Here is a 22,893-nt window from a genome sequence, read left to right as displayed (position 1 = left end):
GGATGCAGAGGTAAGGCCCACCACAGGGCACCATCTGGTCCAGCCTGGACCCTGTGTAGAGGAAACCGCCCTACAGAAATGGGCACAGCAGTGGAGACAGGGTCACCATCACACGTGACAGAAAACCTTGTTCCAAGAAGCCACAGAAGCCAAGAGTGTCACCTTGCCACACAGAGAAAAGGGTCCTTTCACACCCATAAGAGCGATGCCCAGAAACCACACAGGTGGTGGGGAGGGGTTCCTCGAGGCCTGAGGACAAAGGAAGTCTCTATGCAATCCCCCAGAGTGCCCGAGATCTTGACCAAGGGTCCACGGGGCCGGCCTCTCCTGCGGAATCTGGACTATTGAACTGCAGTCAGCCCTTTAACCCCGCCCTTTAAGAGAAAGTCAGGCTGGTCTGTAGCAAGCCCCTGGTGTCTGGATGGTTTTCCAGGAGACCCCCAGGCTACCCCAGTGGCCTGAAATACCCCAGCTGGAAGCAGAAGCAGAGGCCAGCAGAGCTCCAGGCAGGGCCAGGGCAGTGACTGGCCAGGCCCCTGAGGGGGTGGGGCAGGTGAGGGCTCCTGCTAGGTTTGTTGTACTTTCCTAATTGGTTTTGTGTCTGTGTCCCCAGGGTGCTCAAGATACTCAGGGCCATCTGAGCCACTTAAGCAATTTAAAATAATCAAAGCACTTACAAGGTACTCAACTGGTCTCCACACTCCTCAGCCCTCGGGCAGGGGCAGGGACATCTGTTGTGTCCCCAGTTCCCCACATCCTGCCACCAGAGGAAGTAACCCTGAGCCCAGGCAGCCTCCCACAGGTGGGACAGTCAACTCTCCCAGGCAGGAACATCATATTTAATGTCTCTCCTCCAACTGTCCGCTTAGTAAACAGCAGCTTCCTACAGGAAGCCTCCTGCCACCGGAGCCACCGGAGTCACACATGAAGCCGACTCCGCTCAAAGGGATCCGACAGAAGCCAAGCCGGATGGTGGTGCACGCCTTTAATCCCAGTATTCGGGGGGCAGAGGCAGGCGGAGCTCTGTGAGTTTGAAGCTAACCTGGTCTACACAGTGAGTTCTAGGACAGCCCAGGGCTATGTTGAGAGAGACCCTGCTCTCTGCGAGAGACAGAAAGAGAGAGAGAAAGAGAGAGAGAGAGAGAGAGAGAGAGAGAGAGAGAGAGAGATCGATCTAGGTGTACCCATGCCACCCTAGGCCCTGGCAGAGTTAGTGCTGCCCCTCCCCCACCTGGACATCTTGGGGACAGGATGTAGGCACAGCTTCTGCCGTCTGCGGCCCAGGAGCCCCACTACTCCCCTGTTACTTCCCTCCAGGGTGGGCCTCCTGCCCCTTCAGGACAGTTTGCCTGGGATAAGTTTCAAATTCCCCCATGCCCTAGAGGAAGGCTACAAAATGGGCCACGGCTGCTACTGGCCTGTCCCAGAGGGCATCTGCTCTCAGCCAGCACCAGAGGGAAACTGAGGCCTGGGAAGGACTTGGCTCCAGGACCTCCAGAAGGAGAGGGCGCAGGAAACCCAGCCTCTCCTGCACATCTGGGTACTGGGTTCCAGTCTTTCTACTGCTCAGTGACATGACATCTCTCCCAGCTCACGGCCCTGGAAACTGGTAGCCATGATTCAAACCCAGGCTGCAGCTTCCCTTTCTCAAGCAGATCCAAGCTCATGGGCCCAGCCTGTATCCCTCCCTGGGGACCGATGCCTCGGCCTCGTCACCCCACAGCCATCCAGGCTACAGGAATCAGGGATGTCCTGAGCCACGGGAGGGAGTACAAGGAGTCGGGTGCCCCACCCAAGAAAGGGCCCAGGACTGAGTCACTTAAACAATGGGGGGCAGGGCCAGGCATGAGGCCTGGACACACAGAGGAGGGGGTGAGACTAAGGGAGTCCCGGCCCCTCCCACAACATCTCTCTCATCTCCCTCACCCCGCCAGGCCCCCAGTGGCACCCTGGGAAAGGTCAAGTATTCCATCGAGCAGACCTCGGTTTCTTTTTCTTCCCGGCACGTGCAGGTCATAAAAATGCTAGTTTAATAAACTGGGGGCACGGAAAGGTCGGAGCTCATTAGATTAGAGGGGAGGCAGGCGGGGAGGCGCTGGCCCTAACTTTGAAGACCCAGGCCAGGCACTGACCCAGCTGCAAACCATGCATCCCTGCCTGCTGGCTGATCAGCTGGTCTCCAGCCAGGGGCTGAAACCCGAGGAACAGCCAGGAAAAGCTGCCTCCATCCTGCCACCTAACGTGCTGAGGGTGGGAAGAGTCAGAAAATTTTAGCAGGCTGAGCTGGGCCTTGAAAACTCCAGCTAGCCCATCAGATGGCAAAAAGAATGTCCCAGGAGGGAGCAGGAGACCGCCAAGGTTGGTTTTGGGAAACACGGACCCGGTTTAGCTAAGGTGTGGGGTCATGGCTTGCCGAGGCTGATGCCCTCAGCTCCTGAGACAGTGGCTGGGACACCACAGTGAAACAGCAGGGTCACCAGACCCTGGGCTTCACTTGTAAGGGACCAAAAGCTGTTCCCAAGCCACCAGCCCCTCACAGGGTCAGCCACTGTGGGAAGGACAACAGGGTCCATGGCAACTGGTCCCCTTACAGGAGCCTCCGGACACCAGTGGTCACCAGCCTTCCCTGAACCTCATCCTCCCCTGCCCTCCCCTGCAGCCCTGGCATCCACTGTAGTAGTTTGAATGAGATCGTCCCCCATAGGCTTATACATTCAAATGCTTGGTCCCCAGGCAGCAGAACTGTTTGGGAAGGATTAAGAGGTGTGGCCTTGTTGGAGGTATGTCACTGGGGAGGGGGTCAACTCTGCGGTTTCACACTTGCCCCTTCTGCTGTGGATCCGATGTGGACTCTCAGTTCCTGCCTGCTGCCACGCTTCCTGCGATGATGGTCACAGCCTCACCTCTAAAACTGTAAGGAAGCCCCCAGGTAAATGCCTCTTTTACAAGCTGCCTTGGCCATGAAGTCTCTTCATTGCAACAGAAAAGTAAGACATCCGTAAACCTGTTCTGGGGACACCAGCATTCCAGACCCCGTTAAGAGCTCTGGGTGCACACTGCAGGTTCTGCCAGCGAGCCACCCACACCCACTGGGGGGGGGCAGGAGATGGTGGGGAGGGGGCTGAGCTGGGTCCGGGTGCCCATTGCATACTCAGGCTCTCCAGGTCACCTGTGTGACACTGAGCACACTCTTTAGTTGTGCATACATGTGTAAAAGGAGGGCAGGTCCTGAGCCCCTGCTGCTAGGGGAACTGCACTCCCCCCCCCCCGAGCTATGCACAAACCCTATCGAAACCATGAGCCCTTTCCACAGGGACAAGGAGTTGGGTGGGACACAAAGAGCACGGAGGGAGTGTTCCAGGAGGAACACATCCAGACGGTGACCCTGGTGTGGTGCACTGGGAGGTGACCTCAGCTACTCCCTCCCCATGCAGGAACTTCCAGGGGAGTTACTCAGACCTCAGCTGCAGCGGTTGCTCATGGGATATGTGTCCCCTCCCTCCAGGAGCCCATGGAGGAGGTCCCTCTGGGACCTGCTATTCTCCTGGCCTCCACCAGGAGGCCCGCAGCTCGACAGTGGGACCTCAGCAGCTCCTGAAGCTGTAGGTCAGGAGCAGGAAGCAGGCAGCTGTGGCTGTGTCCTGCAGACTTTCTCACGTTATCACACGTTGTATTTGGGGGTTCCAGGTATACCCGAGCTTTTGACAGGGTAACACAGCAGAGCACACATGATAACTAGGCAGTTGAGGTTTTTGTTTTTTAAGCCACAATTTTTTTGTTATTGTTGGTTTTTCAAGGCTGGGTTTTCTGTGTAGCCTTGGCTCTCCTGGAACTCACCAGGCTGGCCTTGAACTCACAGAGATCAAAGCCTCATAATTAAAAAAAAAAAGTTACATTATTTTGTATGTGTGTTTATGTGTATGTGTGTGTGTGTGTTTATGTATATGTGTGATAGTGTATATACACCACAGTTTATGGGAGTCAGTTCTCTCCTTCTACCATATGGACCCTGGGGATTGAACTCCAGCAATCTGGCTTAGCAACAGGTGCCTCTATACCCACTGAGCCATCTCACTGGCCCAAAATATCACAATTTTTAACAATATGTTTTTATTACTTATTTATGTCTGTGTGTGTGTGTGTACACGTGCGCGCACACAGAGTCCAAAAGAGGGCGACTGAGTCTCCTGAAGCGGTGTTACAGGTAATTCTGGCCCCCTGATGTGGGTGCTGGGAACTGAGCCTGGTCCTCTGAAGAGCAGCAACTCTCCAGCCCCTCGAGGAACGTGTTACTCTAATTATTCTTTATCAATAAAAATTCAGGAGTCAGATATTGGGGTAAGAGCCTGAAAGATCAGAGAAGTAGAGAAGTCACTAACCCTCCTGACCTGCTCTATTCCTTCCTCCAAACAGAGAGCCAGATCCCTCTCCGCCCCACCTTCCTACTTCCTGTCCTATCTATTGAGTCTTCTAAAACCCTTGTGGTTCATTTTGGTTGGCTAGTGGCTAACTCCGCCCTCTGACTCCAAGCAAGTTTTATTTGTCAGAATACAATCAAAATATCACACAGCACCCTCAAAATGTTTAAGTAAGTTTATGACTTTGTGTTCGGCTATATTTGTATCTGTTCTAGAGTACACGCAGCCTCAGGCCTGGACGAGACACATCTGGGACATAAGGACCTTCTGTAACTCACAGAGCATATGAAAGCAGGAGCAGGCCAGATAGGGGTCTGGTCTAGAAAGGGAGCCAAGGGGAGAGCAGACAGACAGGAGAGCGCATGACCCAGATGGTGACAAGGAGTGAGTGCCATGAAGAGGAAGTGAAGTCAGGTGGGAGAGGAGCCTCACACTGAGGGCTGCATGAGAAAGGCCCAGCTGGGCAGATCTCTGTGAGCGCGAGGCTAGCCTGGGCTAACAGAGAGACTCTGTCTAAATAAATAAATAAGAGATTCCACATAGAGGAGACAATGGGGCCAAAGGCCCTTGGGTTGAAAAGCAGTTTGATGTCTTCAGCAATGTGAAGAAAGCAGTATGGCTGGTGTGGGGTGCACCCTGAATGGCTGGTGTGGGGTGCACCCTGTATGGCTGGTGTGGGGTGCACCCTGTATGGCTGGTGTGGGGTGCTCTCTGAGAGACAGGATGTAGCTGAGGCTATCAGGTGCCACAGGCCTCCAGCAGGACTTGACACTGTTAAGCACAATGGGAAGTCAACACCAGGTTTGAGCAGCTGAGGCAGGGGGCTCAATTTGAGCTCTAGAAAGGTGGTTCCGGGGGCTGGAATGTGGCCCAGGGGTGGGGGCTTCCTAGCATTGCAGAAGGAAAGCCCTGCATAAACTGGGCCTGAGGGTGTGTCTTAGGTCTCCATGGCTGTGAGACAGACCGTGACCAAAATGAACTCACACTTTGGGGTAGCACTCCATCACTGAGGGGAGCCAGGGCAGAACCCAAGGCAGGGGCCGATGCAAGGGCCGATGCAAAAGCCGAGGAGAAGAGCTGTGTCCTGGCTGTCCCCACGGTTTGCTCAGCCTGATTTCTACACACCCAGGACCACCCGCCCAGAGGTGGCTCCGCCCACAATGGGCTGTGCCCTCCCACACCAATCATCAATCAAGAAAATGCCCTATAAACTTGCCCATGGACCAATCTGATGGAGGCATTTCCTCAGCTGAGATTCCTCTTGCCAGACAACTTGTGTCAAGTTTGGGGAAAAAATTAAAAATAAAATAAAAACCAGGACATAGTGATGCCTGTCAGCCCAGCACTGGAGGTGGAGGGAAGAGGGTCAGCCCTCTACACAGCTAGTTTGAGGCTGGCATGAACTACTGGAGACCTTGTTGAAGAGGAGGAGGGAGGAAGGGAGGGAGGGAGGGAGGGAGGGAGGGAGGGAGGGAGGGAAGAAGGGAGGGAGGGAAAGAAAGACTGTTCAAAACACTTAGCAGCCTGTGGAGAAGCATGAGGCAGAACCAAGCAAGAGACTAGAAGGAAGGGCTGGGGAGAGGCTGGGAGGGAGGGCAGGGGACAGGCTGGAAGGGAAGGCTGGGGAGCCCTAGAATGAGCTCAGAACTAACCCAAGCCACTTCCTTCACAAAAAGGAAGGGCCCAGTACCTGAAAGTCCCAGCTTTGGGCCTGGAAGGCAGTGTCATGCCTTCCAGGGACATAAACGGCCATGGAATAGTTGGAGACTCTCAGAGTTCCTCTCATCCACGACCTGGGACATGGTGAAAGCACAAAGCTGTTTCTTCCACAGGAAATCTGGTCTCAACTCTGCCACAAAGCTTCCAGGAGCCCTGAGCAGGGGCTGAGGGCTGTGCTTTGGATCTGCTCAACAGCCAGGAGCCATGAGGCCACTCACAGCCCCACGTGCGAGGGCAGTACCCTCAAGGCCAGGCTGGGGCACTAGGCCCACCTGGAGCCCTGTCACTACCCGTGGAGACACGGGCTGCTTCAGTCAGCACCGAGCAAGCTCGAGGCCCTCACAGGAAGAAACGAGAAGCCCAGCAGATGGCGGGAACTCTCTGGGATCAGCCTCAAAGGTCACCGTCTGTTGCAGCCTGCCTGCTCCCAGCTCTTGGGCATCGATGCAGTGTCTCACGCTGACTTGAGGCCCAGCTCCAAGCTGGGTGTGACATTTCCCATGGGCTGACTGTGTGCCAGGCCCTGTGCTGACCTTGCTCACACCTCACCTCCTAATTCCATCCACTTGGCTGAGGGGGTTGGGGCAGCTGTCGTACACAGTTTGCAAAGGAAGGCAGGCTAAGGCCAACCAGCATGCCCAAGTGGTCAGCCCGGCTGCCCTCTCCTCCAGGCCTCAACACTCTCCTATGAGAGAGTCGGCTCCTCTGAGTTCTCTCCAGGGCACAGGTTGGAGTCTGCACTCTGCGCTGGCCACTCTCAACAGTGTCTGTCCTCAGAAGATCCTGTTGGCTCAGTCAAACTCCGGTGTCAATGGCTGCTACAGTAAGTGGGGTGGTAATGACTCCGGAGGAGCAGGATTAATGCTAAGGCTTGACCTTGCCTAAGGCTGTCACCATTACATGGTGTCCATAGTCTCTGCCGTGTCTTCCTCAGGGACCATGGGGCCTCAGCGAGGTGCCCGAGGGAGAACAGGCCAAACCAAGGCTACTGAGCAGGATGTAAATGGTTGCCAGGCCTGTGGATCCCCAGAGTCAGGCGTCTGCTCCCCATGGCCAGGCCCCCATCCCACTTTGCGCTGGTGTGAGCCAGCTAGAGGAAGCACAGATCTGGCCCCTGACATCCCAATAGCCCCCTCCAGGCAGGCTGGCCCCTGGAACTCCCTTCAGAGGGAAGGAAAGCATTGATCAGAGCAGCAGAGCCCAGGTCCCCCTGCATCTAGTGGGAAGGCAGAGTCAGACAGTGACACCCCCCTATACACGCACAGGGGAACAGATACCCACACGCCCCAGAGCTGGACAGCCAGCTGGCGCGGTCTGAGCTTGCCCTGCCCACCCTCCCCAAGCTAACCTTCTTGCCTCTGTAAATGGCTTCTGAGCTCCTGGGCCAGCCTCTCAGTTCTATCAGATTCATTAGCGAAGAAGCAGCTTGTCCCAGCTTGGACCACTGACATCACTAAAAGGGACCCAGGGAACACTGACCACAACTTCTGGATGCTCCCCTCCCCCACTCCCTCTCTTTCCAGACCAGCAATCAATGCAGCCTGCCCACCTCACAAGGCAGGCGCAGACCTAGCAGCCAGGCCTCTTCACACCTGACCAGGAAACAAGGTGGCCTGAGCCCTGGCTCCTATCATACCAACTGTGTCCATCCTTGGGCAGAACAGCACAGAAATACCAGCCACCCCCACCTCGGGGTGCCTTGAGCATCTTGTCTCCCAGATATATGTGGTCCTACAAATGCACTTTGAAGTCTAGCATCCAGATAGGCCGTTCTAGGGGCTCAGCACACAGAAAGTCAGGGGGCCCTTCTCTCTTGAGCACCAGGAGAAGAGTCTCAGGGTTTCATGCAAGGTTCACTTGCAATGAGTGGAGGCTGGGCCAACATCACTGGGAGCACAGTTGGGTGGCCCAGGCTGCCTCCCTCCCAGGCCTGGCAGGGCCTGGATGACTCAGCTGTCCCAGCCATCAGTGGAACAGGCCTGGGACAGACAGCCCCAGTTTTCCCTTTGTCCTCTCCTCTTCCTGAGGCTGGAGGCATGGGAAGACCCAACCAGGCTGTTCACTCCAACGCGGTACTCTGAGAACCCACGAAATGATGATCAGGATCACGAGGTCCCTGGGGACTCCCTGAAATGTCCCTTGCAGGGACATTGACTCCTTAGAGGTTCCTGCTGTTCCTACACCCAAATCAAGTAAAACCACCCAGGAAAAGGCTATCCTGGGAGCACAGCAGGTGCACACGTGTGTGCACACACATTTATGATGGTTGCAGAGGGAGGCAGGGTATGCATTCTGTAGTGGGGTTACCTGAGACTAGTCATGGCTCAACTCTACCCCTCCCGGAGCACTCACAGCACACCATCCCCAGTACTGATGTATCCTCAGCGTTAGACAGATGAGATCCGGGTGAGAGGCACTGGCTTCCTCTCCTCCCACCCTAAGCTGCTCAAACAGCCTTTCCCAGGCCTCAGCAAGCTCTGGAGACCAGGCAAAGGGACCCAGATGTCAGAGTCAGAGGACCAGTGGCCTCTTCTGGTCCCTTCCTCCCCCTCCCCCTCATCACTCACACCACAGACCGAGCAAAAGAGGCAGGCTCGGGGGTGGGGGGAGCTGGTGCATAATTATTGGTAAAATGCTCGTAACGTTCTCCCTCTCCCCAGTAGCTTTCAGTTGTTTTAGCAGCTTAGCAAGCACTTGGCTCCAATTGAATTGCAAATCAGCAGCTCTTGCCCCGGGAAGAGCAGGAGGGAGGTGGTGGAGGGGGCAGGGAGGGGCTGGGAGATAGATGAGAAGGACCTTAAAAGAGGAGGGCAGAGGGCAGAGGGGAGGATGGGAGGGAGGCCAAGGTTAGGTTCAGGTAACTAGGCTAAGGTTGAATAGGCCAGCTTCCCCTTCCTGGCTTCATCACACACACACACACACACACACACACACACACACACACACACACAACCCCACCCCCAACCGAAAACCAGGACACTCTTCTCTAGCTGGAACTGAAGGGCGGGCTGGGAGGGCCACCAGGGGCTTCCTCAACTAACCAGAAGAAAACAAATCTTTCTCGGGAATTGCAATTATTTGGAAACAATGTCAAAACAGAAGTCTTGCTTTATCCCCCTGGCAATCTGCAACACTGTGGTTTCCATTCTACATTCTGTCTGTCTGCCCTTCCATCGATCCACCTGTCCTCCATTTGTCTGTCTGCCTCTCTGGTGTTCCTTCGCACTTCCAGCCCCGCTCCAGGTTCAGGGTCTAAAGCAAGAGCCCGAGCGGGTGCTGCTTCAGAACCACGGCCAGCGCCGAGCCCCATCCCTCAGCCCCACCCTCACTCCACCGTGCACAAGCTTCAGACACAGGATCAGGCACCAGAGCCAAGAGGGCTGCCTCGCTTCTCAGGTAGAGAGGAAGGAAGGAGTCGTGGGCCAGGCACCCTGGGCTGTGGAGGACACTAACCTTGAAAAGGCGGAGGATGTTGGCCACCATGATTGAGACTGAGCTTCCTGAAGCCCCGATGACGCCCACCACGCGCTCAGGCTTGGTGATGATGGGTGGGCCGCCGCTGCCACAGCGGACCTCGGTGCCGTCCTTCTCAATGAGCGCCTGCACGAAGGTCAGCGACTGCTCGAGAGCGTGGGTGTCCCTGGAGCAGGTGTCCAGAATGCGGGCACCCAGCGTGATGTTGGGCAGCAGGTCCGGGTCATTGTTGATGCGGTCCAGCGCAAAGAGCATGGCCTCCAGCCGGTGAATGCCCTTCTCCTTCTTCAGCTCCCCACAGGCTTTACCCTCAGAGCCTCTGCCGTGGACAGGAAACAGGCCTCCCAGGGTGATGTCCCCATCGATGCGGATAGAGTTCATGTGGGGGTGGCCCTTGGGCTTCCCTAGGGATGAAGGCACCCAGGAGCCATAAAGGCTAAGGAGCAGGCAGAGGGGCAGCCGGGCCCACCACCAGCCCCAGCCTCCCTTCCCAGACATGTCGAAAAGGCCTAGAGACCCATGAAGAGTGGGCCCCACTCCTAGCCCTGGCAGGCCCTGGGTCCCACGACCTGGGTACACATGAGCAAGGCAGCTTCAGCAGCAGGGTGGCTGGAGATGGCCAATGGACTGGCCCATTCCAAAGATCTCCTCCCCTCCTCCTCTTTGATACTTGAATGGAGCTCAATGGCCCACACAGGCCAAATCCCCAGACGACAGAAAGTGGCCGGAGCTACAGGAGGTCTCAGATCTTTGTCCCCGTGTCCTGCAGGCCAGATTGCCGCGTCTGGCTGTGGAAAGGGAGCTGAGCTCCTATCCTGGCAGGATCTTAGCATCAAGGAGAAAACAGCTCCGACCAGTGCTGACAACCTGGGAAGAGAGAGAGACTATCAACTCAGCCCGAGGAGGACATTTACTATTCTGATTCCTCATCAGGAGCCTGGGAGAGGGAGCCCAGAGGTTATCGCCAAAGACGCCATAAATCTCTACTTGATTTTCATTGCTGCGGCCCAGCTCCTGAGGAAATGCAGAGCTGGAAGCAGAAACTGGGTCATGTTTAAAGACCTTCACTGGCCAGGACCCATTGCCCTCAGAGGCCAGGCCTCTGAGAAAGTACTCCTAGGGACAGCAAGCATGGCTGGGGAGGAATGGGTTCCTCAGCATGCCCTGGGAAGATATAGCGAGATACCTATTCTGTCAATCCAACCTCATGACAGGAATGAGGAAACTGGCCAGGCAGTGGTGGTGCACGCTTTTAATCCCAGTACTCTGGAGGCAGAGGCAGGTGGGTCTCTGTGAGTTCAAAGCCAGTCAGGTCTACAGAACAAGTTCCATTCCAGGACTGCGTCCAAAGCTACACAGAGAAACCCTGTCTCAAAATGAAGAGGAAGAGGAAGAGGAAGAGGAAGAAGGGAAGGGAAGGGAAGGGAAGGGAAGGGAAGGGAAGGGAAGGGAAGGGAAGGGAAGGGAAGGGAAGGGAAGGGGGGAAGGAAAGAATTGAGGTCCCATAGAAGTCTGGGCCGAATCCCACAGATCTTTCTCACCTTAGCCCTAAATAAGAAACGTAGCTGTTTTGGGGGGACCCAGAGTTCTGGAAGGAAAGCCAAGACCCCGGGAGGATAGCAGCCTGCCCAAGAAGGCTAGAGTGCTGGCCGGGCCCAGGCCAGGAGCTGCAACTCCAAAGATGGGAAGAAGTGGAAATCTGGGGTTCAGAGGCAGTTCACCCCAGTCACACAAGTGCCCAAGCAGAGGGCAGAGTCAGGTCTCCTCCTCCTGTCCCTCTCCCTGCCCGGTCTGGTCTTCTCTGCCCTCTGTCTGCCCCAGTGGGGCTCCAGTTGTCATCATTGTTGTTATTGTTGTGGTTAAATATTTATCTGCAGGGTAGAGGAGAAAACAGAGCTTTTCCTCATTCTCACAGCTAATTTGGGCTAATTTCCCCTGGGAATTCTGTGCACACCCCCCAGCCTTCCCCCTAAAGCCAGCAGCCTTCCCCTTCTACTTCCTCTACTTCAAAGGCCACCAACAAAATGGCTGATAGCTGAGTCAGGGCTGGGCTAAGAGGCGACCCCAAGACCCCTTCTCCAAGGGTTTTTCAAGTGAAAGCCAGCTAGCTATTTGGTCACTCTGTGCCTCAGTTTCCCATGCACTGAAGGAGCTGGGATCTGAATGGAAAACATCCCCCTAGAAATGGGGTGCTTCCATCAAGGCCCAGCAGTGGTCTTGGAGCCTCCCCTCCCCAACTCCCCTCTGGTTCACCTACTGAAGCCCCTAGGGGAGGGAATGGAAGGATGCAGACCCAATTACAGCCTCAGCTTCTGAGCTTATCTGGCCTTGGGAGCCTCACAGTGAGTGTTGGGGGACAGGATTGAACCCCAGGGTCAAGCGCAAGCTAGGCAAGCTCTCCACCCCCGAGCTATGAGACCAGACCTCGAATCTCCCTCTGCAACAGCCCTCAGCAGTCAAGCCTCTAGCAAGGACCCCACCTAGCGCCATTCAACCAGAGAACTGGTAGCCCAGAGGCATCTCATAACCCTCTCAAAGTCACCCAGCACATCAGATGTGTCGGGTCTAGAAACAGACACATAGAGAACCTCGAAGATCCACCTTCTCCAAGACCCAGGGACCCAGGGCTAGAGCCACGGCCAGTCTCAAGGCCATCCCTGTTCAGAGCTGCCATCCCTCACCCCTCAGGAGAAGGGCTTTATGGGCTCACTTTCGAGGTGATTGTGAGAATGGTTAGATGGGCACTAGGCGGTTCATAAGCAGTTGGACAGAGATTGGTGTCACATGGGGTCCCAGAACCCTGCCCTGCCTTGCCAGGTGGACACATCTCCCATGGGTCTCTCTTGTGTTTAGATATGTAAGTGGGGTCAGTTGGGCGAGGCTCCAGTCTGGGCACCATGCAGGCTCCTTGGGTAATGATCTGCGTGCCGGCAGGGCATGGACATGCCGGCAACTGCCAAGGGGTTACTGAACAGTTCAGACAACCCCAGGGCAGTGGAAGAGCACAGTGCGCTGCCCTGGAGTAGGGTGGAGCGTTCAGCCCGGCCCACAGAGGGAGCAGCTGCAGACTGCGAGTCACACAGAGCCCAGGAATCCAGTGTCTGTGCAGGGTGCCCTAGGCTCCGGTCACTCCACTGAAGCCCTTTCCCGGGGTTCACTGACAATTCCTAGGGACTCAGCACACTGCCCACATGTGGGAACGATCAGGGCATGAGGGAAGCATGCCCAACACAGCAGGGCCAGAATCGGGAGCCCCAAAGGCAACTTTTCCAGCTGCCAGACCTGCCCCATGAGTTCCTTCCTCTCTGGCCATATCAGGTCCCCGGGCAGATTGCAGTTCCTCTAAGGGGATTGGTGGACGCACCTACTTTAGCGTCCACACCATCTTTTGATGCTGTAAGAGGAACATGGGGGAAGTAAAAATACCCTGAAAGGAGGCAGAGATATCCCTGGGGACATCTGTCTCCACCTGCAGGGGAAGGGGGGGGTCTTTGAAGTCCATTCTCCAGGCCTCAGACTCACACACACACACATTTCAAAATAGCCAGGGAAGCTCAAACCTCCCTGCAGAAGGAGCCACCAGGATGGCTGCAAGTCCAGCATCTCCTCCTCTTCCCCTTCTCCCTTCCCACCATCCCTGGCTTAGTCCTCCCTACTCCCTCCCACTGGTTTCAGGGTGGACGGTGGCAGTACCAGAGGAGGAGCAGAGCAGACAGTCCTCCCCCGTAGAGTATCAGCTCACAGGCCGATGGTCAGGCAGAGAGTCCTCCCCCGTAGAGTATCAGCTCACGGGCCGATGGTCAGACAGAGAGTCCTCCCCCATAGAGCACTGGCTCACGGGCCAATAGTCAGGCATTTTCCAGAGAAGTCTCTTCAGGGAATGAGGGTGGCAAAGGTAACTTGGGGTGGGCTGCACAATAAGAGGGGCAAGGACCAATTGAGGGCCTCCATCATGGGGGGGCTCAGGACCCTGTCTCATTGGCAGCGCAGAGTTCCCTCAAGCAGGTCCATCGTGCCCTTCTGATCTCAGTCCTTCCCGCCCAGGCAGGGCCCAGTCCAGGAGGAACTGGGGCACAGAGCAACAACCAGGCCAGGAGAACCAGGATCCACCAAAACTCCAGGCGTCCTTCACTGAGCTGCCTTTCACTCTTCCAAACCAACCAAACAGGACAAAACCCAAACAGCAAACTCGAGGGCAGGAAATGGGGGTAACCATGTACCTTGTCACAAGACAGGGTGGGAGTCATTATACTTGATCTTCTGAGGGCTGTGCCCTGGGAAATACATGTGCAGAGGACCAAGCCATCCATGGGGTGCCATAGGGGAAACTAGAGGCCAGACCATACCCTCAGCCCTCCTGAGCCTTGCTCCATCACCACGGTGACCTGCCCCCTTGGATACCTCTGGTTTCCATCCAGTCAGGTGCTCAGTAAGCTGGAGACTGTGAATGGCTGAGTTGGGGCTGCCCTCAGCATCTCACACACTAACAGGCAAAATGAAAGGGACCCAGAGGCCTCTCCCCTCTTGCTGCCTGAGCTTCTCTCCACCACCCAGCAAAGGATCGGCTTGTGAGTCAGTACCCTCCCTACAGGACATGACCTGTGCCCAGACACAGGAAGCCAGCCACTCAAACTCTCCCCTGGCCAGCAGTGAGAAAGTCCACAATAACCCTGCCTGTCTGAGAACAGTTTCGCAACCCCACTTGGCACAAAGCCTCCCATGAGGAGGCTGTGCCCTCCATGGCCTCTGCACCCTGGCATATCAGTCCTATATTCTCAGCATGGTATGAAGAATGGATGCTTGCCTGCACTGCTCCCCAGGGCCCGGCTCTGTATTCACAAGACCCTATGATATATTAACACTGCTAGTTCTAAAGGTGGATCTTGGGGTAGGTTTTCAGGCCATAAACAGGACTGACTGGCAAGGCCAAGGCATTGAGGCATCTGGAACTTTCCACCCACTCAGCCGACTGAGAATTATTCTAAAGAGAAGCTCTGGGTCCCTCAGCATCACCACAGCCACAGGCTGGTAACCGAGAGTGTCATGCTGGTGCCCACTCTGGAAGCCCCAACCCAAATAGCTGAAGCTCCCAAACCACATCAAGTTCTAGAACAGTCCACACCCGCAGGCACCCATTCATTCAGGTTCTGCAAGAGCACAGGTCTGATGCAGAGGTTGTCGTGTGTGGAAGGAGAGACGAGAACGGGGCAGGAGGTGGAGAGGACACAGCAAGTAACACCTCAGCTTAATATCAGTGGGAATGAGGAAAAGGAAAACACGGCATCCAAGGTCCTGTACTTCTGCCCTCCCAGGGGCAGCCGAGAGCCCTCCTTCCCCAGGAAATCCTGAAGCAGATATTACAGCCTCGCTCATGCTGAAGCTGATGCTGGGGGTTGGCGGCACATCCGGGGCCCATGTGACCAGCTTCTTTACATCTCCTGTGCTTCATCCACGGTTCAGAAGACAAAATAACACGCTCAATCAATGACAGGCAGAGGCAGGTCCCCGCCCGGAGTCAGTCATGTCACTCCACTGAGGCAGAGCCCAGGACAGTCAGCAGCAACGCCTGCCGTCCACAGATGGGGACTCAGCCCTTCAACCAAACCCTTGGGACCCTCATGTGTGGCCAAACACGGACTGCAGTCCCTTCTGCCGTGACCATCTGCCCCACTAAGACTCAGGCACACATACCTGGGTAGCTGAATGGAGATGAGGGGGGCACAAGAGCCACGTAGCACTTGGGGAGGGGTCAGGGACGGTACTCACAAGAGCCACGCAGCATTGCAGGGGGCGAGGGAAGGTACCTGCAAGAGCCCTTTGGGAAGAGGATCATGGGGGAAGGTGTCTCTGAGGAGTTGCATTCAAACAGAAAGTAAAACAGGGACAGATTAGCCCTGTGGGCTTCTGGGGCAGAAGCCAGGAGGGGACCAGAGGGACATAGGCCCCAAGGTTGGTGCTTAGCTTTTTGTCAAGGAAGAGCAAGAGGACAGCATGTCCAGAGGACAGGGAGGGAGCAGAGGGGACAAATTCAGGGAGGGTGACTGGCTAAGGTCAAGTCAGACTCCATGGCCACTGTTCAGACAGAGAAATGGGGGCTTTGAGCCCAGCAACAAGATGAGAAAGAAACCTGAGGCCCAGAGGGACGGCCACCTATGCAGGCCACAGATGCCCAGATCAGCAGAAAGGGCCATTCCAGGTCAGCTAATCACCAAAGCTCAGGACATCAGCCATCCGTCCTGCCTGCTCTGCCACCTTCTCTGGGGCAGTGAAGTCCACGCTGCCTCCTCCACCTTCAGGCCCAGGACCCACTGCCCAGCCCTCTCCTCCCTGTCTCATCTCCCCATCTCCTCGCCAGGGTCCCCAGCCCTCCCTGCACAAGACCCAAGCACACGGGTGTCTGAGCCAGCAGCTGGGGTTGCTGTGGCCCTGATAATGCCCCCTCCTTGTCCTGTTCTCTCCCTAAACCCAATGCCCCAGGCCCAAGTACTGCTGGAGTAGGGTGCTCAGCCCAATCTGAATCATCCTGCCGCAGAGTTAGAGACACGGCCACGTCCAAGGACAAGACTCCATCCCTAGGCCAGCCACACAAAGGCCATGGACCATAAGTGGCCATGCTGATAACTGTGACAGACAGTGCCTGCCAGAAGCTGCAGAATTCAGGCTGAGTCCTGACTCTCATCTCTATTTGAAACTAAAGACGGTTCTTCATCCAGGGCAGAGATTTTTTTTTTACCTAGAAGTCCTAACCCAACCAGTAGGTACAAGGGCTGGTTTCTGTCACCCAAGAATGTGAGGAGGTAGCCAGAGAGCCCAGAACTCTGGTCTCACGCCCCCCGCCACACACACACACACACACACACACACACACACACACACTCACTCACGCCTTAGTACAACCCATGGGAGCAGTTGCTGGTTCCTTCTGGTCCCGAAGTTATCACTCTCAGCCCAATGATTGTGGCCTAACCTTCTCCAGGAGAGGAACAGCTTAACGACACTGTCTCGCGAAGGCCTAAGATGGCACCGGCTGCCATTATGGGCTGTCATTTTCCAATTACTGCAGATATTATCTGCTTTAATTGAACAGGGTCCTGATAATGCCATTATCCTCCAAGTTACCCAATTCATTTAATATCTGCGTGTACACACATATTAACACCTGGCTGCCACCATGAGACTGCTTCACAGTGACGTTCACGGGACGACACTTGGATGGGAGGGATCGGCTTTCATTTAGGGGTCACTTGTCCGCTCCTCGGTGTGCTGGTTTTACCGAGAAACCAGAGGACTGGGACAAGGCAGAGCAGCCTCTCTCGGCCTGCAGCCTCACAGGGCTCAGAGAGGATGGCTGCCGTGGGCTAGCCCAGCTTGGAGCCAGCAGTTGCTTCTCTTGGGTTCCTTTTCACCGCCTTCCCTGCAGAAGCAAAGCTGTTCAGAGAGAGGAACCAGAGCCTGGGGAGGGAGCAAGGGGCGAGGTCGGAGGGAGGTGTTACTGCATAGAGAGCAGGTGCATGGGACCGGGGAGACAGCCTGCTCTCCAAGGGACATCTCCAGGCAGGGACATCTCCCAATCCTGCTGTGTGCATAGAGTAGTAGTGATCTATGTTGTCTATGGATTGTGCGCATACGCGTGCACACTTGTGCACATATGGAGACCAGACGTGGCCGACAGCTGTCTCCCTCGGTTCCTCTCCTCCCTATTCGTTGAGACAGGCTCTTACTCACTGACTAGGAAGCCCATGGTTAGGCTAGGCTGACTGAGCCGTGACCTGCCTCTGCCTCCCCAGTGCCGGATCACAGGTACATCACCACAGTGCTTGCTCACCCAGGTGCCAGCACCCAAACTGAGAACCTGAGGCTTGCCAAATGAGCCATCCTCCTGCTTCCTGTCAGCCCATTGCCTGGTAATCCCAGCTGACTCGGGCAGAGCTGGCACTCTTGGAAATAGGGTCTTACAGGGAGTGACAGGAAGATGTTGTCCCCACCCCAAGCTCCTCTGCTTCTTCTCCAGGTGGCATGAGGTGGGCTCTGCAGAAGTGTGCAAACCACCTTCCAGTGGCAGGAGCTGCCAGCCCAGCTGCCCAGTCTCCCAGCAGGGCCTGCCCACTGGAAAGTTGGGTTCTGGGCGAGGAGGAGGAGGACAGCAGGGGTGGGCAGATGTCTTGGGGTGGGTGGTAATTAGGGGCTGCTGCTCTGAGCTGCAGGAAGAGGACAGGCCTGTCAGCTGTAATTACAAGGCTCTGAAGTCCATAGGTTCTGCTCCATGTCTTCCCAGCAGCTGGCCCCTGCGGTGGGGTAGGGATGGCCCAGCAGCCCCAAGGTTGGGCTGTGGAGCCCTCGGGACAGGGGCAAAGCTGTGCAGAGCCTTCCGGGCTCTTCTGGCCAGCAAACCATTCAGTCACAGGCTGACTGCCAAGCTCCTGGAGACATCATGCCTCCAACAGAAGGATGCAGAAGCCATGATACAGGTCAGAGGAGGAGGGGAGTACCCTCTGCTAGGCCAAGACCAGGAAATCTGCACAGCTCCCGGCCTGTTCCTACAGCCCTTCCTGCTCCGGGTCTGTTCTATGTGAGCCATCTCTGAACCTGCCTGGAAATCCACCATTCATGGAATGTTCCTCTAGGCTAACCACTGCCAACTTTCAGGGTGCGGGATCATTTCTGGGGTGTTTATCCCTGAGTGGTGTGAGGCAGGTGAGAAGAATCCAGGAAAATGGTAGCCGTCTTTCCCCGGGGTGGGGGGGGCAGGCATGCAGCTCAGGGCTGAGAAGAGATGGGGGGACTATCCCCCAGGGGCAAGAATCTGACCAAGGCTGGGGGCTCCTCCAGGAAGCAGTCTTCTGTTGAGGACTAATGCCCACAGCCCCCTACAGCCTGCCCAGGGCCTGTGCTGGTCCTCTGTGACCCCCCCACCGCCTGTGCTGGTCCTCTGTGACCCTCCCACCTGTGCTGGTCCTCTGTGACCCCCCCACCACCTGTGCTGGTCCTCTGTGACCCCCCCACCACCTGTGCTGGTCCTCTGTGACCCCCCCACCTCCTGTGCTGGTCCTCTGTGACCCCCCCACCGCCTGTGCTGGTCCTCTGTGACCCCCCCACCACCTGTGCTGGTCCTCTGTGACCCCCCCACCACCTGTGCTGGTCCTCTGTGACCCCCCCACCTCCTGTGCTGGTCCTCTGTGACCCCCCCACCGCCTGTGCTGGTCCTCTGTGACCCCCCCCCACCGCCTGTGCTGGTCCTCTGTGACCCCCCACCTGTGCTGGTCCTCTGTGACCCCCCACCTGTGCTGGTCCTCTGTGACCCCCCCACCGCCTGTGCTGGTCCTCTGTGACCCCCCCACCTCCTGTGCTGGTCCTCTGTGACCCCCCCCACCACCTGTGCTGGTCCTCTGTGACCCCCCCACCTCCTGTGCTGGTCCTCTGTGACCCCACCACCACCTGTGCTGGTCCTCTGTAATCCAGTTGTCCCCTACCCCACCTCCCATCTCTGAGCTCCTATAGGAGCAGCTCAGGAAAGCTCCCAAGTTCTCAGCTCCTCACCAAAGGCCTGTCACCTCCTCCTGTGCACAGGGGAACTGAGCCCAGGGGAAAGAGGGCCAAGACCAACCCTGAGAGGTAGAGAGCTGGCATGAGAGGGGAGAAGGGAAGTCCTTTCCCCAGGGCTGGTTAGATGTTAGGCTCCGCTGCAGAGATGCTCCAGCGGCCTGAGGTGCTCAGAAGGGAGACATCCTCAGAGTACTGGCCTGCCTGTCTGCCCTAAGTCCAACCATCCAGAGTAGAGCGGGTGACTGTGAGCACACATACACACCTGCCGCCAGACTCACAGCAGGATGGCCACCACACTGCCACACATGTGACTTGGGGTACCCTGGCCCTGAAAGCCCAGCTCAGAGGGTGCCACCAAAAGCCAGTTTTCTCCCTAGTCGGGGTAGGAGTAGTGAGCGAAGCAAGAAGAAACCAGGTGCCCCCTGCAGAAAGGATTGTCTGCAAGTGTCGCCCAGGGCCAGGGGCAGAGGGCGCTCGTTCTTTGGGCTCAGGACTCCCCGCCGCCGTACTGCTGCCCCAGCTCAGCACAAACAGCCTCGCAGCGCGAGGTGCGGGGGCGCAGCGCACAGTCGGGCCTCCACCTCGGCCCCGCCCCCGCGCGGGGAGGGGACACGACTGCCCGGGCTCGGGGATCCGACCCCGGAGCAGGGACCTCCCCCGCTACACGAGCGCTCTCACAGATTCCTTAGAGGCGCCCGGTTCACCGGGGTTTCGGGGATGGTATGGCCCCAAGTGTTAAGAAAACCTGACCCCAGGTCCCGGAGCTGTGGAGAGACCCCAGACCTGCAGCGCCACCGCAAACCACGGCGGCTGCTGCGGGCGGGAGGTGCTCGGGCTCCAGCCAGTGGCGAAGGTGGTGCCGGGGCCCGACGCGGTTCAGAGAAGGGAGCCCCAGCGCCGCGCTGGCACTGCCCTCCGGCCGAGGACCACGGGGCAAAGGCGCACACCCTGGCCCGCGCCCCCACCACCTAGCCTTTCCGCAGAGGGGGCACGCTGGTGTCGCCGTCCCCATCGGGGCCAACTCCACCTGTCATCAGGGCAGCCCCCACCCCACTTTCCCCCAGATCCGCAGACAGCTGTGCCCCATCCCCGAGGGAGCATCGGAGAGGTGGCCCCAGCCCGAAGAGGAGCCCTTGTACCCGGGTCCCGAGCCCTCTTCCCGGAACTAGGGAGCTCGCTGAGGCCACCTCCCAAAATGCTGGGGTCCCCACCGCAGCCCGCGCTCCCGGAGACCGGAGGGCATAGTCCCCTCCGCCCGTGCTCTCGGACCACAACTCACCGCGCATCGGCGAGGTGAACGCGGCGGCCGGGGGTCGGCTGCGCCCGGAGAGCGCAGGGAGGCGGAGGCCAGCCGCTAGCTGCTCTCGGTGCCGGGAGCCCGGGCCAGGGCGGGCGGCGCTGACGCTGCGGACCACGGCGGGCGCGGAGCCGCCGGCAGTCCCGGGCGCGGCGGGGAGGAGCTGGCGGCCGCTTTGGCCGGAGCCCCGGAGCAGCGTGCGGCGTTCGGCGGCAGCTCCCGGGAAGCTGGAGCTGGGAGCGGCCGCCACCGTGCCGCTGCTGCTGCCGCCACTGCCGCCGCCGCCGCCGCCGCCGAGCCCGAGAGCGCGAGCGAGGCGGTGCGGGGCGCTGCGTGCGCCGAGGCTCGGGGCTGCGGAGCGAGCGAGCGCAGCCGGCCGGGGTGCGGGCACCTGACGGCGGCAGCGGCGGCAGCGGCGGGGAGAAAATGAGAGCGTGCGAGCCAGGCACGGAAAGCCGGGCGGCGCGGGAGGGGCGCGAGCGCCGGGAGCGCGGGCCGAGGGCCGAGGGGGCCGCACCGCTCCCGGCGCCCACCGCCCTGCCGCACCGCACGCGCGAGCCCTGCCCGCAAGTTTGCGCCGCGAGTGCGGGTCGAGCGCGCCACACTTCCGCCAGCCTTTTAAAGAGCGAGCGCCCGGGTCCTCCCCCCACCCCCGACACACACACCTGCACCTCCACCTCCGGAAGCTGGGACTCGCCACCCCTCCACGCCCGCCCCGCCCGCGGCTCCCGCTCCCACCGCACCCGTTTGTCACCCGCTTCAGGAAGCCTCCCCTCCTGTCCCCCAGCCCCATGCGCGTGCCAACTCACCACCCCCTGCACCCCAAAGACATGGCGGAGACCCCTCCTCACCCCCACAGGTCGAGGGTCAGGGAGCCCAGCTTTCCTCCGCACACCCGGCAAAGTACAGCAGAGCTCAGGGACGCAGAGGGGCGCGCTACACCCACCCGGTGCGTCACTGGAACCCCCACCCGCAGGGCCGCTTCTCATAGCCGAACACACACGTGGCATATGCCCCCCCCCCCGTGGCATGCTCATTTACACACTCCTGTCACGAGCATGCATGCCGAGGAAGGAAACTGAGGCCCAGAGAGGTGACTCCTCCTGGCCCAGGTCTCATGGCCTGTAAGCACTCTTAGAACCCCTAGCAATCCTGTGCCCCCAGACCAGGGGAGCAATTCAGGCCCGGATCTGCTGAACGCAGTGTAACAGGTGGCCTGGAGCTAGCCCCAAGAAGAGTCCCTCAGACCCAGAAGCTGACAGCTGGCTGCCCCCTTTCCCTCGCGTGGGCTTTGGTGATCCCGAAAGGATGCGTCAGAGGCCGGCTGAGAAAGCCAGGGACAAGTCAAACAGTCCTTGTAGAGCGGCAAACGCTGGGCCCAGAGTGCAGAGCCGGCTTCCTTGAGAGCCGGAGAAGTGCCCAGCCTTGTCCTAGGGAGACTGGAGAGAGGGTGGCCAACAGAGATGGGGAGGGCTAGGGGCCTCCTTCACCCTGGCTCTCTGCAGGAGAGCCACCAGGCCTGGAGCATTAGGCTATCCTGGTTGCTGCACCACTGATTTCCAAAGACTCTAGAGGAACGCTAGGGAGTCTGGGGAGACCATGTCTGAGCTCCTGTGTTCTGTCTGCTTCCCTCCCTGAGTCCCTACCAGTGCTGGCTCTGCACCTCCGGCTCTGAAGCCGATGAAGGCCCGTGCTGTATCTGTTAACCATCTTTCACGCAGTGCCTGGCACCGAGCCTGGACCACGGTGAGCTTAGGAGTGTTTGGTGAATGGATAACTAGTGGCAAACCGCGTTCTCTCCTTGCTGACCCAAATGCATGTCTCCTTTGCCAGTCAGTCTGGAGTCTCTGATGGAAGCGGCCAGACTGTTTATTCATCTACATTTTGTCTGTATGTAACTGACACCGGGGACCCTGCTTCACTCACAAGGTGGATACGGACAGGGCCACTAGTGACCTCAGCTGTGTGCATCTCCAACCACAGATGCAAAGGCGGCAGAACTCCTCCGCAGCCAAGGGTGCGTGGCTGTGGTCTGTGAGGAACTGGAGTCAGAGGTTCCTCCATCCATTGTACCCAGGCGCCCATCTCCAAGCTGTCCCTGCCCTAGGCCCTCCTACAAAGCCAGCATAAAGGGAATTGAGTCCACTGCACTGGCTGCCTCTCTGGGCTCCTGTTAGTGGGAGCCACAACAGTTCCTAGACAGAACATAATCCCTGCCTCCTTGGGTTGGATGGGTAGATGGAACTGAAAATAACACAGGCCACGGTTTAATAGACCCAAAGCTACTACTATCAGCCGCTCCCTACTCCTGCCCCCCAGTGTTGCCTCCACTCCGCCCATAATTACCCCATCCGCCACCAGCTGTGTTGCTAAAGCCGGAAAGGGCTATGTTGTTTTTGTTTTTGTTTTTGTTTTTCAGAGATTAAAAAAAGAAACAGTTGC

At 57.7% G+C, this 22,893-nt stretch overlaps 2 protein-coding genes across 3 annotated transcripts in view; both read right to left on the bottom strand.

Annotated features, from left to right (window-relative positions):
- Nucleotides 1-10,109, bottom strand: part of Grm4 (glutamate metabotropic receptor 4) — a 74,154-nt gene extending 64,045 nt beyond the window's left edge. For both annotated transcript variants that reach the window (XM_087898399.1, XM_087898400.1), the window contains exon 1: nt 9,591-10,109. In XM_087898399.1, coding sequence (XP_087754525.1) covers nt 9,591-10,109 — 519 coding nt within the window. The remainder of the gene's footprint in view (nt 1-9,590) is intronic.
- A 41-nt stretch (nt 10,110-10,150) lies between these two features.
- On the bottom strand, nt 10,151-21,440 carry LOC146890873 (uncharacterized). Its single transcript, XM_085680123.2, has 2 exons — nt 20,434-21,440; nt 10,151-10,478 (listed from the first exon to the last, which is right to left on the bottom strand). The coding sequence occupies exons 1-2, from the start codon at nt 21,438-21,440 to the stop codon at nt 10,151-10,153; spliced, it is 1,335 nt and encodes a 444-aa protein (XP_085536249.1).
- Nucleotides 21,441-22,893: the final 1,453 nt, after the last annotated feature.

The sequence above is a fragment of the Myodes glareolus genome, chromosome 18 (genome assembly GCF_982192425.1).
Source record: "Myodes glareolus chromosome 18, mMyoGla1.1, whole genome shotgun sequence".
Taxonomy (NCBI): domain Eukaryota; kingdom Metazoa; phylum Chordata; class Mammalia; order Rodentia; family Cricetidae; genus Myodes; species Myodes glareolus.
The sequence above is the reverse complement of the archived record's forward strand: the minus strand, read 5'-3'. Positions and strand labels throughout refer to the sequence as shown.